Source organism: Macaca nemestrina, chromosome 17 (assembly GCF_043159975.1).
Source record: "Macaca nemestrina isolate mMacNem1 chromosome 17, mMacNem.hap1, whole genome shotgun sequence".
In the NCBI taxonomy this organism is placed as follows: Eukaryota; Metazoa; Chordata; class Mammalia; order Primates; family Cercopithecidae; genus Macaca; species Macaca nemestrina.
Window position 1 is genome coordinate 314,148 of NC_092141.1, and position 16,485 is coordinate 330,632.

A 16,485-nucleotide genomic window follows, 5' to 3' on the forward strand; every position below is an offset into this window, starting at 1 on the left:
GGCCGTGCTTAAAGCCCTCGTTTCCTTAAATGACTCCCGTGGTCAGGAGGAGCACACTTTAAAACCCTGTCCTGTTGACTGGGACTGTTAAGGTTTCACGCAGGAGCATAAGTGAGAAGAAAAGATAGAAGCGGATATGGCTGCAGGATTCCCCAGGAACACGAAAGGACTTATAAAACAGAAGGCCCCTGGAATTCGGATATGGCTGCGGGATTCCCCAGTAACAAGGCCCCTGGAATTCCAGCTGTGGGAGGAACCTGGGCATGAGAAAAGCAGTACAGCAGCTTCCAGAAACAATCCAACCAAAGCACCCCAGGGGCCAGAGGGGCTCTGCGCTCTTTCCACTAAGGGATTCCACAGCCAAGATACAAACAGAGGAAAACGTGCACACACAAAGGGGTTTAGACAACAGGCACAGAAAGACACTGTGAAGCGTGCTCACCCATGGGGGTCTGGGCCATGACATCCGCTAGCCTGTGGGCAGCTCTGCTGCCCCCGCTCTGCGTGGAGGACGAGGAGGTGGTGGACGTGGTGGAGCCGTGGATGGCCTGACGGATCCAGTGCTCCACTTTGATGCTGCCCTGGCTGGAGGTCGGGGCGCCCTGGGAGTCCACCTGCACTGAGCCTTCATCTTCTGAGCCATAAGAGGTATCTGTGTAAGAAGAAAGGCAATTTGCTATATGCTGCAGCAAAAACAGGCACTACAATCTCAGTCCCTCCAACACAGATTTACTTCACGCAAGTCTGAACAGTTGTTTAATGACTTTTTGCCGTAGACACTCTTGAGAATTTAAACCACTTTTCAGATAATGAACCATTTATTTTAGCATAATGAATTTTGCTTCCAAAGCACCTTATACAAACATGCTATAAGATGTTTGATACTGTCATCTCAAAGATGCACTGACACATTTCCTCTACACAGCAGTTTGGGAAGAAACCAAGTGTTTTCTTGTGTCAGTCAGAAAGTGAGAGGGCAAGGGGAGGCGGAGGGCCTGTGCAGCTCTCAGGAGTCTCAGTGTGACTATGTTTAGCCCCGAGATGGGGCTGAGATGCTCTTCTGGGCTCTGATTTATTTCTACGTTGGTGTGTGTGTTAGATACCCTTGCAGGTGATTTTTGCATCTGTGTGTTAGTTACCCATAGAGCTGATTTGTTTCTACATCGGTGTGTTAGATACCCATGCAGGTGATTTCTGCGTCTGTGTGTTAGTTACCCATACAACTGATTTCTTTCTATGTCAGTGTGTTAGATACCCATGCAGCTGATTTATTTCTACATCGGTGTGTTCGATACCCATGCAGCTCTCTAAGGATCAAGACGCTGATGATGGTAACAGGAGGGAAAGCAGAATGTGCCTCACATAGAGCGGCCCCTCCACCTCCCCGCTTTCCTCTGGGGCACACAACAAACCCTCATGTTACATTTTGCACTCAAATCTATTCACCTTTACACTATTCGTTTCTTATACATTGTCATTATTGATTTTTCTATCTGTACAAATTGGATATCTTGGATTATGAGAAAATACATCCCTTTTTTCACTATAATTCGCGAGAACATTTTTCATTTAATAACTTTTCATGCAGCACCAAGGTTTTTGGGAATAAATTGCTGCTGTATTTGTTAAACTTCAACGTAAGAATGACACTCAGAATCCTACCTACAAGTGAGTGATGGGAGGCGCTGGCTCAGGTGAGCAGCTCCAGATCATTGGGTGAGAGAAGGAGTCACAGCAAATAATCTTAAGACACTGGTTTGCTTCTTAAAAGACAGTAAGGGCAAACAATATTCACACTTATTACCACTGTCACATGACTTACGCTGTTTGGGAATTTTTTAAAAAGTTTACTTGTTAGACAAGCAATAATATTAGGAGCCTGAAAATTCTCTATCATCTTGCTTTTTTTTCTTTTGAGACAGAGTCTTGCTCTGTTGCCCAGGGTGGGGTGCAGTGGTGTCATCTCTGCTCACAGTAACCTGTCACTCCCCGGCTCAAGTGATTCTCTTGCCTCAGCCTCCCAAGTAGCTGAGATTATAGGCAAGTGCCACCATGCCTGGCTCATTCTTGTATTTTTAGCAGAAACGGGGTTTCACCATATTGGCCAGGCTGGTCTCGATCTCCTGACCTCGTGACCTCATGATCTGCCTGCCTTGGCCTCCCAAAGTGCTGGGATTACAGGCATGAGCCACTGCGCCTGGCCGACCCTGCCTTTTAAGAAAACTTACACAATTTATATAAAAGTAAAAGTAAAACTGACACAGCCTTGAGACTTTTGAGAAAGGTACACAACCAGGTGTCCATTTGGAGCACAACCATCTCCCCAGAACGTCTTCTCAAAACCCTTTCCAATCTTTCATTCCTCACTCCCACCTACCTTTTCCAAGAAACCTGCAGAATAATGTGATATAGACACTCGACAGAATAGCAGCAAACCAAGCAAGCAGCATATGAAATGGATGATACAGCATGACCAGTGGTGACTAGAATTACACACCATGGGGACAGGAAGTCAGGTTGATTTAACATTCAAAACTGAATTAATGTCATACGCGGTAAAGAATTACGGAGTAGAACCGCGTGTTAACCTTAGGAGACATAGAAAAGTACTGACAAATTCAAGAGAACGAAACTCAACAAACCATGAATAGAAGGCAATTTCCTCAACCTGTTAAAGTACATTCCTGAAAAGCCACAGCTAACATTGTATTTAATGGTAAACAATAGAATGCGTTTTCCCTAAGATGGAGAACAAGACAAAGATGTCCCCTCTTGCCACTTTTATTCAACATTATCTGGCAGGTTCTAGCTGGTGAAATAAATTAACAAGTTTAGTAATAAAGACATCCAGATTAGAAAGGAATAAAAGTGTCTTTATTCATAGATGACCTGACTTTGGCATGTAGAAAATGGCAAGAAGTACACCAAAAATTACTAAAACAAAGTTTGATGGGATCATAGGACACAAGATAAAGATATACATATACTAGCAATAAAAAACCTGAAAATAAAATTAAGAAAATCGTTCCATTCACAATAGCATCAAAAGCAGAAGACATTCAGCTGAACTTCTAACAAAAAGGTGCAAAATGTGTACAATGACAACTATAAAACATTACGGAGAGACATTAAAGATCCAAATAAATGGAAACTAAATAAATGGAGGCAGATTCATGATCGTGAATTCGAAAACGCAGCATTATCAAGACAATTCTTCCAAAACTGTTCCATTAATTCAAGGCACTGCCTAATAAAATCCCAGAAGGCTGTGTGTGAAATGGAAAGCTTATTCTCAATTTTATCTGGAAATACAAAGGACCTACAATAGCCAAAATAAATTTGAAAAAGGGAAACAATGTTGGAAGACTTCACTATCTGATTTCAAAACTTTACATAAAGTCATAGTTATTAAGGCAGTGGTATTCGCACAAAAATAGATGTATACATCAAAGGAACAGAATTAAACTCAGAAATAAAGCCTTATATTTATGATTAATTTATTTTTGACAAAGGTCTCAAGACAATTCAGTAAAAGAAAGGTAGTTTGTTTTTTCAACAAATGTTGCAGTGGCAACTGGGTACCCACACACCAAAAAGAAAAACCGTGGGGGAAAGAATCCCCCAAACCAAACGAAAACAAAAATCCGACTTAGATCTTTACTGCACACACAAAAATTAACTCCAAATGGATCACAGACCTAAATGAAAGAACAGTAAGACCATGACACTTCTAAAACTCCCAAAGACACAACCCATGAAAATTAGTGAAATGGACTTCATTAAAATAGAAAACTAGTAAGTTTTAAAAGATGATTATCTCCCTATAACTAATGTAACAAATTACCTTGATCTTAGTGGCTTACAAGACAAATCTATTATCCTATTGATGAAGAAGTCAGAAGTGTAAAATCTAAGTGTCAGCAGAACTACGTTCCTTCTGGAGGCTTCAAAGGAGAATCCATTTCTTTACCTTTCCCAACTTTTAGAGGCCACCTGTGTCCCTGACTCATGGCCCCTCTTCATCTTTAAAGTGCATCAATCCAGTCTCCAGTTCTTTTCTCTTTTAAGGACCTTCTTGATTACAGTGGGTCTACCTACTTAAACCAGGATAATGGTCCCATCTCAAGATCTTAAATTAATCAGCTGCAAAATGCCTTTTAACCACTTCAGACAACAGGTTCATAAGTTCTGGGGAATAGGACCTGGGTATCTTGGGGGAAAGGCTTTGTTCTGTCTGCTACATAGTAGTTTGTTCTTTCACTGAGAAACGTTACATCTGTAAAACTCTTATATTCAGATTGCATAAGGCACCTGTAACCCATAAGATGACAACCAACCCATTTACAACATGAGCAAAAAATCTGAACATTTTACCAATATATACAAATGGCTATGAATAGGAATTAGCACATTAAAAGCTAATAAGCACATTAAAAATGCTTAGCATCATTCATTGTTGCAAAGTAAATACACAATGATATACCATTCCACATCAATTAGAATGACAAAAATAAAAATAACAGTAACTATTGGTGGTGATGATGTGGAGAAACTGGGATGAGCATATGCTGCTGGTGGAAATGTGAAATGGTGCAGTTATTTTGTAAATAATTTGGCAGTTTTTAAAAAGCTAAACCTAAACTTACAATAAGACTCAATCATGCTACTTGGCATCCACTTAAGATAAAAGAAATTATATGCATACACAAAGATATGTACATTAATGTCAATGGCAGCTGAATATGGAAACAATGAATAACCAACTGGTAAATGAATAAACAGAATGTGTCATATCTATCAAATAGAATATAAATAAATAATAAGAAATAAACTACTGGTGCATGGTACAGCAAGGACTTCAAAACAGGTAAAGGAGGCATAGAGAAGTGTGTACATTGTATGATTTTATATCATAAAATTATAAGATCATAAAAAAACCAAAAACCATAAAATCAGAGTAAAATATTCTATGATTTTATATTCTAGAAAATTTAGAGTGCACTGTTATGATTTCTAGGGTTCTTTTCCGTAGAGCTAACCTTTCATCTGATATCCTTTGCAATCAGCCAAGTACATTCTTTAGCACGTTTATAGTGTAGTTCTGCTGATAACACATTCTCTCAGCTTTCATATTTGGGAATGTGTTGTTTCACCCCTGTTTATAAAGGAGATTTTCCCTGGATATGAGTTGACAGGCCTTTCTCCTGCTTTTAGTGCTTTAAAAAAATGTCTTTCCATGGTCTTCTGGTCTCCACTGTATCTTCACAGAAGTCACGCGTTTTTGAAATGCTTCTCTGGTATGTAACGTGTCTTTTCCTTCTGAGTCCTTTCAGGATCTCCTCTTAATCTTGGGATTTCAGTACTTTGGCTATCATGAACTCGGATGTGCTTCTTGTTATACTTGTTCTGCTTGGAGTTCACTGAACTTCTCGGGGCCGGACACAGGTGTTTGACATCAATCTGAGAAAATTTTGACTCCTGTTTTCAAAGGTTCTTGCTCTTCTCTTTTCCTTCTTGTATTACAAGTATATTGACGTATCACAGGAGCTTGAGGTTCTGTTGGCTTTCCTTTCATTTTGTTTCTCTGGGCTTCACTTTGGTTAATTCCTTTTCATCTCCCTTCGAGCCCACAGACTTCATCTTCCTTCTCCAACCTGTTAAGCCCATCAGCGCCATTTCATCTCAGTGTCATATTTTCCAGCTTCATAGTGATGTCTCATGTATACCCTATATATGCACAGCGTCTCCTATCATGGACATTGCCTACCAGACTGGTACATTTGTCACAACTGATACTTCTACAGTGAAACATCATTACCACTCCAACTCCATCATTCACATCAGGGTTCATTCTTGGTGTTGTACAATATATGGCTCTGGACAAATGCATAACATGTATCCACTATTACAGTATCATACAGAGATCACATGATACTAAAAACTCTCCTGCTCTGCCTATTCATCCCTGCCTCCCCCTGGCAACAACTGATCTTCTTACAGTCTCCATAGTCTTGCCTTTTCCAGGATGTTGTAAAGCTGGAATCATACAACAACCTTTTCAGATTGCTTCTTTCACTTAGCAATATGCCCTTTAAGTTTCCTCCGTGTCTTTTTATGGATAGCTCATTTATTTTCAGCCTCAAATAATATCCCATTGTCTGGATGTACCACAGCTCACTTATACATTCACCTACTGAGGGGCATTTTGGTTGCTTCCAAGTTTTGACATCTATGAATAAGGCTGCTCTAAATATCTACTTGCAGGCTTTTGTGTGTAGACATAAGTTTTCAACTGCTTTGAGCAAATGCCAAGGAGTGTAATTGCTTTATCATATGGTAAGAGTATAGTTTTGTAAGAAACCACCAATCTGTCTTCCTAAAGGCTGTTCTATTTTTATTAAGACCCGCCATGAATGAGAGAGAATTCCCACAGCTCCACATCTTCACAGGCTTTGGTGTTGATAGTGTTCTGGATTCTGGTGTAGTGATATCTTACTGTTGCTTTCATCTGCATTTCTCTATGACACGTGATGTGAAGCATCATCTCATACGTCGATTTGCCATCTCTATATCTTCTTAGATGAGGCATCTGTTAGTCTTTGACTCATTAATGTGATGAATTACGTTAATTGGCTTTTCAATGTTAAACCGGCTTTGGATACGTGAAATTCCATGTGGTTTTAGTGCACAATTTTTGCTAGATTTGCTAATATTTTATTGAAGATTACTGCATCTATGTTCATGAGAGATGTTCTGTAGTTTTCTTGTAATATTTTGTTATTAAAATGGTATTTGATATTAAAATGATGCTGGCTCTATAGAATGAGTTAAGAAGTATTCCTCAGCTTCTATGTTCTGAAAGAGATTGTAGATAATTGGTATAATTTCTTCTTAGATATTTGGTAGAATTCACCAGTGAACCCATCTGGGCCTGGCACTTCCTGTTTTGAAAGGTTATTAACCACTGATTCAATTTAACAGATACAGGCCCATACAGATCGTTTCTTCCTGTTCAAATTTTGGCAAATTCTGTCTTTAAAGAAATTGGTTCATTTCATCCACGTTATCAAATTTGTGGCCATAGAGTTATTCATAATTTTTATTATCCTTTTAATGTCCATGGGATCTGTAGTTATGTCCCTTATTTCATTTCTGATATTGGTAATTTATCTGCTGTATTTCTTTTTCTTGTTAGAGGCTTACAGATTTTCTCTCAAAGAACCAGCTTTTGGTTTCATTGATTTTTCTCTACTGATATTCTGTTTTCAATGTATTGATTTCTGCTCTTTCATTATTTGTCTCCTGCTTAGAATTTAATTGGATGTTCTTTTTCTAGTTTTCGAAGGTGGAAGCTGATTGATTTTAGATCTTATTTTTAACGTATGCATTTAAATCTATAAATTTCCCTATAAACATTACTGTCACTGCAGCTCACAAATTTTAACAAGTTTTCATTTTCATTTACTTCAAAAATTCAAAGAAATCTTCAGGTTTCTTCCTTGAACAATGTATTATGTATAAGTGTACTGTTTAATATCCTAATATATTTTCCAGTCGTCCATTATTGATTTCTACTTTACTGTGGTTGAGAACATACTTGTTTGATTCCTATTCTTTTAAATGTGTTAAGGTGTGTTTAATGGACCACAACATGGTATGTCTTGGTGAATGTTGTGTATTCTGCTGCTGTTGGAGGAAATAGTCTATAAACTTCAGTTATATACAGTTGACTGAGGATGCCGATTTCAATTTTGTCCTTACTGCTTTTCTGGCTACTGAATTGGTCCATTTCTGATAAAGGGGTGTTAACGTCTCCAACTATAATAGTGGGTTAATTATTTCTCCTTGAAGTTTATCAGTTTTTACTTTGGAATTCTGATACTTTGTTAGCAAAAGTACATTTAAGGATTGTTACATCTTCTTGGAGTATTGACCTCTTTATTACGTAATAGTCATCTCTGGTAACTTTCCTTGATGTAAAGTCGACTCTGTCTAAAATTAATATCACCACTTCCATTTTTCAAAATGAGTGTTGGCCGGGCACGGTGGCTCATGCCTGTAATCCCAGCACTTTAGAAGGGCAAGGCAGAATGATCACCTGAGGTCAGGAGTTCAAGACCAGCCTGGCCAACACGGTGAAATCCCATCTGTACAAAAATAGAAAAAATAAATAAATTACCCAGGCATGACGACAAATGCCTGTAATCCCAGCTACTCGGGAGGCTGAGGGAGAATCACTTGAACCTGGAAGGCAGAGGTTGCAGTGAGATATCAGGCCATTGCACACCAAAAAATTAGTGTTAACATTTATATCTTTTGCCATCCCTTTACTGTTGATCTATATGTATGTCTTTATATCTAAAGTGGATTTCTTATAGATAATATATAGTTCGGTGCATTTGGACTGACATTGAAAGTAATAATATACAGTTGAATTAACATCTACCATATTTGTTACTATTTTCTATTTGTTGCCCTTGTTCTTTGTTTTTGTCTTTCACTTTTTTTTCCTTGTGGTCTTTATTGAGCATATTCTATGATTTATTTTCTTTCCTTTCTTAGCATATCAGTTACTTTTTTTTTTTTTTTTTAAGTGGCTGCCTTGGAATTTGCAATATAAATTTACAAGTAACCCAAGTCCACTTTCAAATGACACTACACTGGTTTCTTGATAATGCAAGCACACTATAATAACAAAATAACCCTAATTCCTAATTGCTCTCTCCCATCCCTTGGGTATCACTGCTCTCATTCATTTCACTTATATTTAAGTGTGTGTATATGACATATACATAAGCATATAATACAGTATATTTACCGTCGCTATTATGAATGAACTGTTAAGTTAGATCTGTTAAGAAAAATGAAAGATTTTCTTCTACCTTCACTATTTCTTCTTTAATGCTTTTTGTTTTTCTATTTATTTTTTTAAACAGACAAGGTCTTTCTCTGTTGCCCAGGCTGGAGTGGAGCAGCATCATTATAGCTCACCGCAGCCTTGAACGGGATCCTGGGCTCAAGAAGTGACCCGTCTCAGCCTCTCAAAGTAGCTGGCACTATAGGTGTTGGCCACCACGTTTGGCTTTTTTTTTAATGAGACAGAGTCTCACAACGTTGCCCAGGCTGGTCTCAACTAAGCGGCCTCCAGCTCTACTCCCATCTTTGCCTCCCAGAGTGTTAGGATGACAGCTGTGAGCCCTGTAAACAGACTGTGCTCTTCCTTTCTTTGTGCACAGCTGAGTTACTGACCTCTACTATTTTCTCTAGAGAACTTTGAACATTTTTTGCAAGGCAGGTCTACCGGCAACAAATTTTTCAATTTTTGTAGGAGAAGGTCTTTTCTTTTTCTTCACTTTTGAAAGATAATTTCACAGAGTATAGACTTCTAGGTTAATGGAATTTTTTTCCTCTCAATAGTTTAAATACTTCACTCCACTTCTTGCTTTCATGGTTTTTGAGGGGAAGTTGAAAATAATTCTTATCTTTGATCCTCCATAGGGAAGGAGATTACTCTGGTTTCTTTGCTTTTTAATCTTTGATTCACCATAGTTTCAATATTTTATGCCCAAATAGAGTTTATTTTTGTTTTGTTTTTGTCGTCATCGTTTTTACATTTATCCTTCTTGGTGTTTCTTGAGCTTCCTGGATCTATGGTTTGGTGTCTGGCATTAATCTGAGGAAATTCAGCTATTACTGTTACAAATATTTCTTCTGTTCCTCTTTCTTCCCCCTTGTATTACCGTTATGCATATTTTATGCCTCTGTGGAAGTCCCATAGTGCTTGGATACTCCGTTCTTTTTTGCTTTTCAGCTCTGGAGGTTGGAGTTGGGTATTTCCCTTTCTCCCAGGTCAGAAGGCTCTGATAAAATCCCACCAGGTTAGTCTCCACTTAACTAGCTTCTCAGGAAGGTGGACCTAGTGAAGAGTGCACTTGCATATTGAAAAATGATTCCTATTCTCTTTCCCCTGTAGTAAGTATGAGGGGATTTTTCTCTGATGTTTACTTCGAGAACCTGATTGAGCTTCTGATGATACAACTCACAAAAGCATGAGACCCATATGCACAGGCCTCCTGGAGGTTTTAACTCTCAGACGTGGCCACACCTCACCACAGCAATTTGTCAATTCCAGTTCAGGGTTTCCAATCCCAGCGTGGGTTCCTTGGAGCATTGTGCTCCAGTGTATGGTGATTCATCTGCTTTACCTGTCCAGCCAATCTGGGGACAGTGGCTTGCCGGTGACCTCACGTCTCTTGCAGGTTTAAGAAGAGCTGTACAGAACCTGAAATTCCCCAACTGCATTATAGTGAAAAGTGTCTTCCCTTCCTCTGGCTCAAGAATTAAAATATTTTCATTCTCTGACACGTTGTACTCTGATTCCCTAAATATTTATAATTGCAGATTTAAAAACTCAGTTTTCTGCTGTATCAGACATGTAGACTGGCACTTTCCAACAGAATTATGAGAGTCCTGTTATAGAACTTGAAACCTTCCTTGTAGCCTCATATAAATATATAAACAGGTATAATTAATTTTACTGGTATATTTTTAACTCAAAATGCTCATGCTATACTTGCAATAAGAAATACAAATAGGCCGGATGCGGTGGCTCAAGTCTGTAATCCCAGCACTTTGGGAGGCCGAGGCGGGTGGATCACGAGATCGGGAGATCGAGACCATCCTGGCTAACACGGTGAAACCCCGTGCCTACTAAAAATACAAAAAATTAGCCAGGCGTGGCAGCGGGCAGCAACTTGGGAGGCTGAGGCAGGAGAATGGCATGAACCCGGGAGGCGGAGATTGCAGTGAGCCGAGATCACACCACTGCACTCTAGCCTGGGCAACAGAGCTAGACTCCGTCTCAAATTAAAAAAAAAAACAAATACAATATTTTCTATTTTTTATATTAACTGGCATGTCTTTCACGCAGCAAATCCAGTTCAGACCAGGCACACGTCATGTGCTCAGCCGCCGCATGTGGTGAGTGACAGAGACCATCCTGCATGTGTGTGCACTTTTTACTGCCTTTTTCTTGACCACAGATTCTACCCCCCGTTTCTCTGTGTATGCGGTGATTATTTGCTGAATATTACACATTGTGGGTAACTTGTTGAGCACACTCAGGATCCCTAACCTCCCTCTGAAGCTTTCCAGCTCTTGTTTTAGCAGTTAGCACAGGCACGGCTGGGTCATCGTGACATGGGCAGGCTTGGTTGGATTCGCTGTTGGTGTGAATCTGTGGAGAGCTCCCATCCTGCACCCACTTGGGTCTCCCCCTCCTGGACGTGGTAAGATGGCCATGCTCCGCCCACACCTGAGCTCTCTCTGATCTCCCCCTCCCGGACATGGTAGGACGGCCATGCTCCGCCACACCTGAGCTCTCTCTGATCTCCCCCTCCCGGACATGGTAGGATGGCCATGCTCCGCCACACCTGAGCTCTCTCTGATCTCCCCCCCTCCTGGACGTGGTAGGGTGGCCATGCTCCGCCACACCTGAGCTCTCTCCGAGCTCCGCCTTCTGGATGTGGTAGGATGGCCATACTCCGCCCACACCTGAACTCTCGGCACCACGGTCTGCAGGTGTTCTCCAGAGGGCAAGTGTACTGTGGGTGCATCTCATTCATTCTCCTGCCCTCGCCCTCAGGTTCTGGCTGGTACAGCTGTGGTCACAGACTAAAAACAGCCACCTCATTCGTTTTGTGCAGTTTTACAGTTGTTTAGGGCAGATGGGTGATTTGGGTCCCTGTTCTCTCATCATGGCTAGAAGTAGTTTTGGCAAATTATTCTTTTATCTTTACATTCGGAAACTAAAGGAAAGTTTCACCCATAGAATACTAGCGTTGCGACAATCCTAATGAGAGTTTCTCCAGAAACTAGGATCCAGGTCAGCAGCCAGTCATTTCATAGAAGATAAACTTCAAGAACATTCTCTGAAGGGCAATGAAACTGAGTAAGATCTAACCACTGTTACCAACAACCAAGAAAAATAGGTAAGAAAATACAGCTAAGATTTGGATCAAGTAAGTACGGTAATAAACATGCAAACTATCGCTAAGCACAAATAGGCTGGGAGTAAAAAATTTTTATGACATTGACATTTACGATTTTACAAAACTGCCCCATATGATATATCAAGAGGACTCCTGATGAAAATTTACAAAGGATGCTTTATGGCTTATATAAAACTGTTGGTCAAATCCAAATATTTCACAAAAATAACATTTCAAATAATATTCTTTTATATTTTGCAGACATCTGTACAAGGAGGTTATTCATCACACATGACCCAGTAACATTTGTCAGCGGTTGGATTCAATACGAGAAATAAGCAAATAACCGTAACCGCACTGTTTCTTCCATTTCAAAGTCTTTTCTCTTATACAAAGTGGTCAAGAAAAATGCCCGTTGCCTTACATACTGGTTAGTGCCAAAAATTTGGTTTAAAATATTTCAACCCTTGAAATGTTTTACGTCCATGTTGTTAGTTACACAAAGAACACATACAAATACAATTATTTTGCCATAAGTTTTGGCAAATTATAACCATTAACTAAACAAACAGGAGTAAGCATGTTATTTTTGAGATAGGGTCTTGCTCTGTTGCCCAGGCTGGAGTGCAGTGGCACGATCATGGCTCACTGCACCCTGATCCTCCCACTCCAGCCTCCCGAGCAGCTGGGACCACAGGCACACACCACCATTCCTGGCTGATTTCTGTATGTTTTGCAGGGATGGGCTTTGGAATGTTGCCCAGGCTAGTCTCAAATGCTGGGAACTCAAGCAATCTGCCTGCCTTGGCTTCCCAAACTGCTGAGGTTAGAGGCATGAGCCACCATGCCTGGCCTAATCATTTTTAAAGAGTCTGCATTTATTATCGTTATTTTTTTCTAATTGAGATGGGGGTCTTGCTCTGTTGCCCCGGCTGGAGTGCAGTGGTGCCATCTCAGCTGACAGCAACCTCTGCCTCCCGGGCTCAAGTGATTCTCCCACCTCAGCCTCCCAAGTAGCTGGGACTACAGGTGCACACCACCAGGCTCAGCTAATTTTTTGTACTTTTGGTGAAGACAAGATGTACAAAAGGCATTTCTGTACATTTTGCCATGTTGTCCAGGCTGACCTTGAACCCTTGGGCTCAAGCCATACACCTGCCCTGGGTTCCCAAATTACTGCAGTTATAGGCATGAGCTATCGTGCCCAGTCCTTCATTATGTGCTGTGGCTTAATATTAAAATAAGGAAAGGGAGGAGCCCAAAGGAGCACGTTGGCAGAAAGGGCTCCCTTGTCAACAACTTGCTAGCATGGCATTCACTCCCTTGCCTGGCTGGCACTGCGTTCTTTCGATGAAGAACACGTTATGTGTCAATGAGAAACAGAAACGACATAGGAACACCCTGTCTCTACAAACACTTAAAAATTAGCTGGGTGTGGTGGCGAGCACCTGTGGTCCCAGCTGCTTGAGGTTGAAGTGGGAGGACCGCGTGAGCCCAGGTGGTCACAGCTGCAGTGAGCCAAGAGCTGCCATCATGATGCTGAATTCCAACCTTGGTGACAGAGCAAGACCTTGTCTCAAAACAAAAAGCAACGAAAACCCAAAATGATGCACTCTAAGTTCTGTCCTTTAAATTCCAGTACCTTCATTTGTAAAGGTATGTAAAGGTGAAACTCAGGAGCTGCCTGTAGTAATGTGGACGTACGCTTGACCTCAGCTCTGATCTGAAGCACGTCCTTCTGTCTCACTGCTTGCCAAGACTAAGCTAAATTTCAGAAGTAAAAATACTCCCGAAAATGTTGTACATTTTCAACTATTCGTATTGTACCTTAAGTTTCTTTGGTATTGGAGCAAAAATACTGGGTCATTTAAAGTGATATGTAGCTTCAACGTGGGATGTAAGGTGATTCAGGTCCTTTGAGAAGACAAGCTTGCAACAACGGCATGAATAATGTTGGAATCAAAATCACAGAAACTAAACACCAAATAGCATAGGTTCAATCCGTGTCTCTAACAAGTATCTGGATAACTAAACTTTCTGCTTTACTTGGGTGTGAAGATCATGAAATGTAGTTTATAATTATTTGGGCAGAGAAAATAGAGAATTGGGGTAGTTATGTAAAATTCAAGATTAAAGAAAAGCAGTATTATATAGCAGAAATATAAATTGGCTATTACCTTCAGTAATTTAGATCAGGGGTTGGCAGGTCCCTGCACCAAATCTGGTCCGTTGTTCTTGTAAATAAAGTTTTATTGGTAGACAGTCATACGCACTTGCTGTCACCCATGGCTGAGGGCAGAGTTGAGTGGTTGTGAGAGACCTTATGGCCTGCAGGAACTAAAATACTAGCTGGCACCTTGCAAGCAAAGTTTATGACCTGATTCGGGTAGCTGCCTAAACTGTCCAATTCGCTTGTTCTAAAACAATCCAATAATGTAGCACACTTATCTGAAGATTTGAGAATATGCATGCAACAGCCTAATCAGAAGAAAAGTCCAATTCCACCCATAGGGTTACAAACTCTTCCCTTTTCCCTACAAGGAATTAAATGAATAAAACTGTGTGAGATTTTACTGGTATGTATCATATGTATCAATCTTGATGAAAAGTTAAAAATGTGTATTTATACAGATACATAGTGTTACTTTTCATGCACTGTTTTCGGACTTCTGGTTCACAAAATCTGCATTTCTGCACCATGATTTTGAAGGCAAAAACCCAACTTCTGGGCTAGCGGTCAATTCTGAGGCGCCCAGCATGTTCAGGAGGCAGCGTCGGGGAGCGTGTCCCTTACCTGGAGGGGTGTAGGCGTCCATGGAGGTCTACACGACCAGGGACCTGCGTTTGGAAGGCATAGGCACCGCCATCTTCTGCTCTTTGTGTCTGGCCAGAGCCGCCTGGACAGCTTCCGTGTGGACGTCTGAAATGGAGAGAGCTCAGTCACTCAGTTCTCAGCTTAGGTCCCAGAGGCCAAGCTGCACCCTCCTCTCTGTCCCCGCAGCACGGTTCATCCACCTTCTGAAACTCACCAACAGATGGGTGGGTGAGGAAAGAAAATCAGTGTTTACAGTTCCATAAAGACATTAAAATTTATTCACAGACTTTTAATTATTCATTTTATTACTGTAGAATCCATATCCGCAAGCAAACACTGGGTGTAAACTGCACTGAGATTTTTCTTTTTAGGGTGAATGCACCTTGATCTTTGGAGATTCTTTGTAGGTCACACGTTTGAGCCTCCAAATCCTTTCACTGTACCGTTGAGAGGCGTGTGCACGCCTCGCACCCCAACTCACACAGCCACGGTCGCAGCTCAGCTCAACACCGGCCATGGGCCAGGACTGTGTTGGCTATGGTTATGGTTTGGCTGTGTCCCCACCCAAATCTCAACTTGAATTCTACATCCCAGAATCCCCATGTGTCGTGGGAGGGACTTAGGGAGAGGTAACTGAATCACTGGGTCCCGTCTTTCCTGTGCTATTCTCGTGATAGTGAATAAGTCTCATGAGATCTGATGGCTTATCGGGGTTTCCGCTTTTGCTTCTACCTCGTTTTCTCTTGCTGCTGACATGTAAGAAGTGCCTTTCGCCTCCCACCATGATTCTGAGGCCTCCCCAGCCATGCGGAACCGCAACGCCAACTAAATCTTTTTCTTCCCAGTTTCGGGTATGTCTTTATCAGCAGCATGGAAATGGACTAAAACAACCATTAAGACATTTTGTGGCTATTAACCCATTACATTAATTCCACACATTCACTGAATGCCTTCTCTGTAAGTCCTTACGGGTTGGGGTCGCAGTGGTGATAAGGCAGACAGTCTCATGGCATCTCACGCAGGCCACTTCTTAAGGGATGAGACAAGTGATAGATGGGCTAGAGAATTAAAGCAGAGACAGATGCAGCAGCAACTCCAAACTGTGAAGCCAGGGAAGAACCCTCTTAACACAGAATCGGAACAACAGGAATGAAACATACCGGCTGTCAAGACGAGAATCTTCGAGACACAGGCAAAAATCCGCTCAAAGGCCCTAAACTGTCAGTGAGAACGGTGTTAGCAGAATAAAACCACCACCACCAAAAATGGCCAGCGTGAGTGAAGACGAGTTGGGGCAGTTTTCTCTGAAGCTGCGAGAATGATCCCACTGAAAGAGAATCAGACGTGGCTTTCTGGCTTAAAACCCCCAAGCTGCCACCTGAGACAGGACCCAGACCCTCAGCATCACGCCCACAAGCAGCTCATCGCACTGCTTGGTCTTGTCAGCCTTTGTGCACACTTCTCTCCCTAACTAGATAAAGAGCCTGGTCATCTGGCCACTATTTCTAATTCCCAGGTCAAAAACCATTATGTGACTGACTTGGCTCATGGCCGAAAACTGAAGGGATCAATGAGGTGACAGTCCACTCACTTCCACAAATCGCTTTTTGTTTTGCATATTCTCCGTTTTAAACTTTTTGGATGTAATTTCAAAGACACAGAAAATCTGCAAGACCAGCG

The 16,485-nt window shown here is 41.2% G+C and overlaps 2 protein-coding genes across 3 annotated transcripts in view; both read right to left on the minus strand.

Annotated features, from left to right (window-relative positions):
* LOC139359311 (disco-interacting protein 2 homolog C-like) overlaps nucleotides 1–14,901 on the minus strand; it is a 51,360-nt gene extending 36,459 nt beyond the window's left edge. The window contains exons 1-2 of the mRNA XM_071081936.1: nucleotides 14,785–14,901; nucleotides 443–652 (exon numbers count right to left, since the gene is read on the minus strand). Coding sequence (XP_070938037.1) covers nucleotides 443–652; nucleotides 14,785–14,806 — 232 coding nt within the window. The 5' untranslated portion in view covers nucleotides 14,807–14,901. The remainder of the gene's footprint in view (nucleotides 1–442; nucleotides 653–14,784) is intronic.
* LOC139359406 (zinc finger protein 669-like) overlaps nucleotides 14,813–16,485 on the minus strand; it is a 152,300-nt gene continuing 150,627 nt past the window's right edge. The window contains exon 4 of one of the 2 annotated variants that reach the window (XM_071082047.1): nucleotides 14,813–14,910. In XM_071082047.1, the coding sequence (XP_070938148.1) occupies nucleotides 14,813–14,910 (98 nt within the window). Of the gene's footprint in view, nucleotides 14,911–15,997; nucleotides 16,133–16,485 lie in introns of those variants that run through there. The other variant, XM_071082049.1, reaches the window with a different exon arrangement.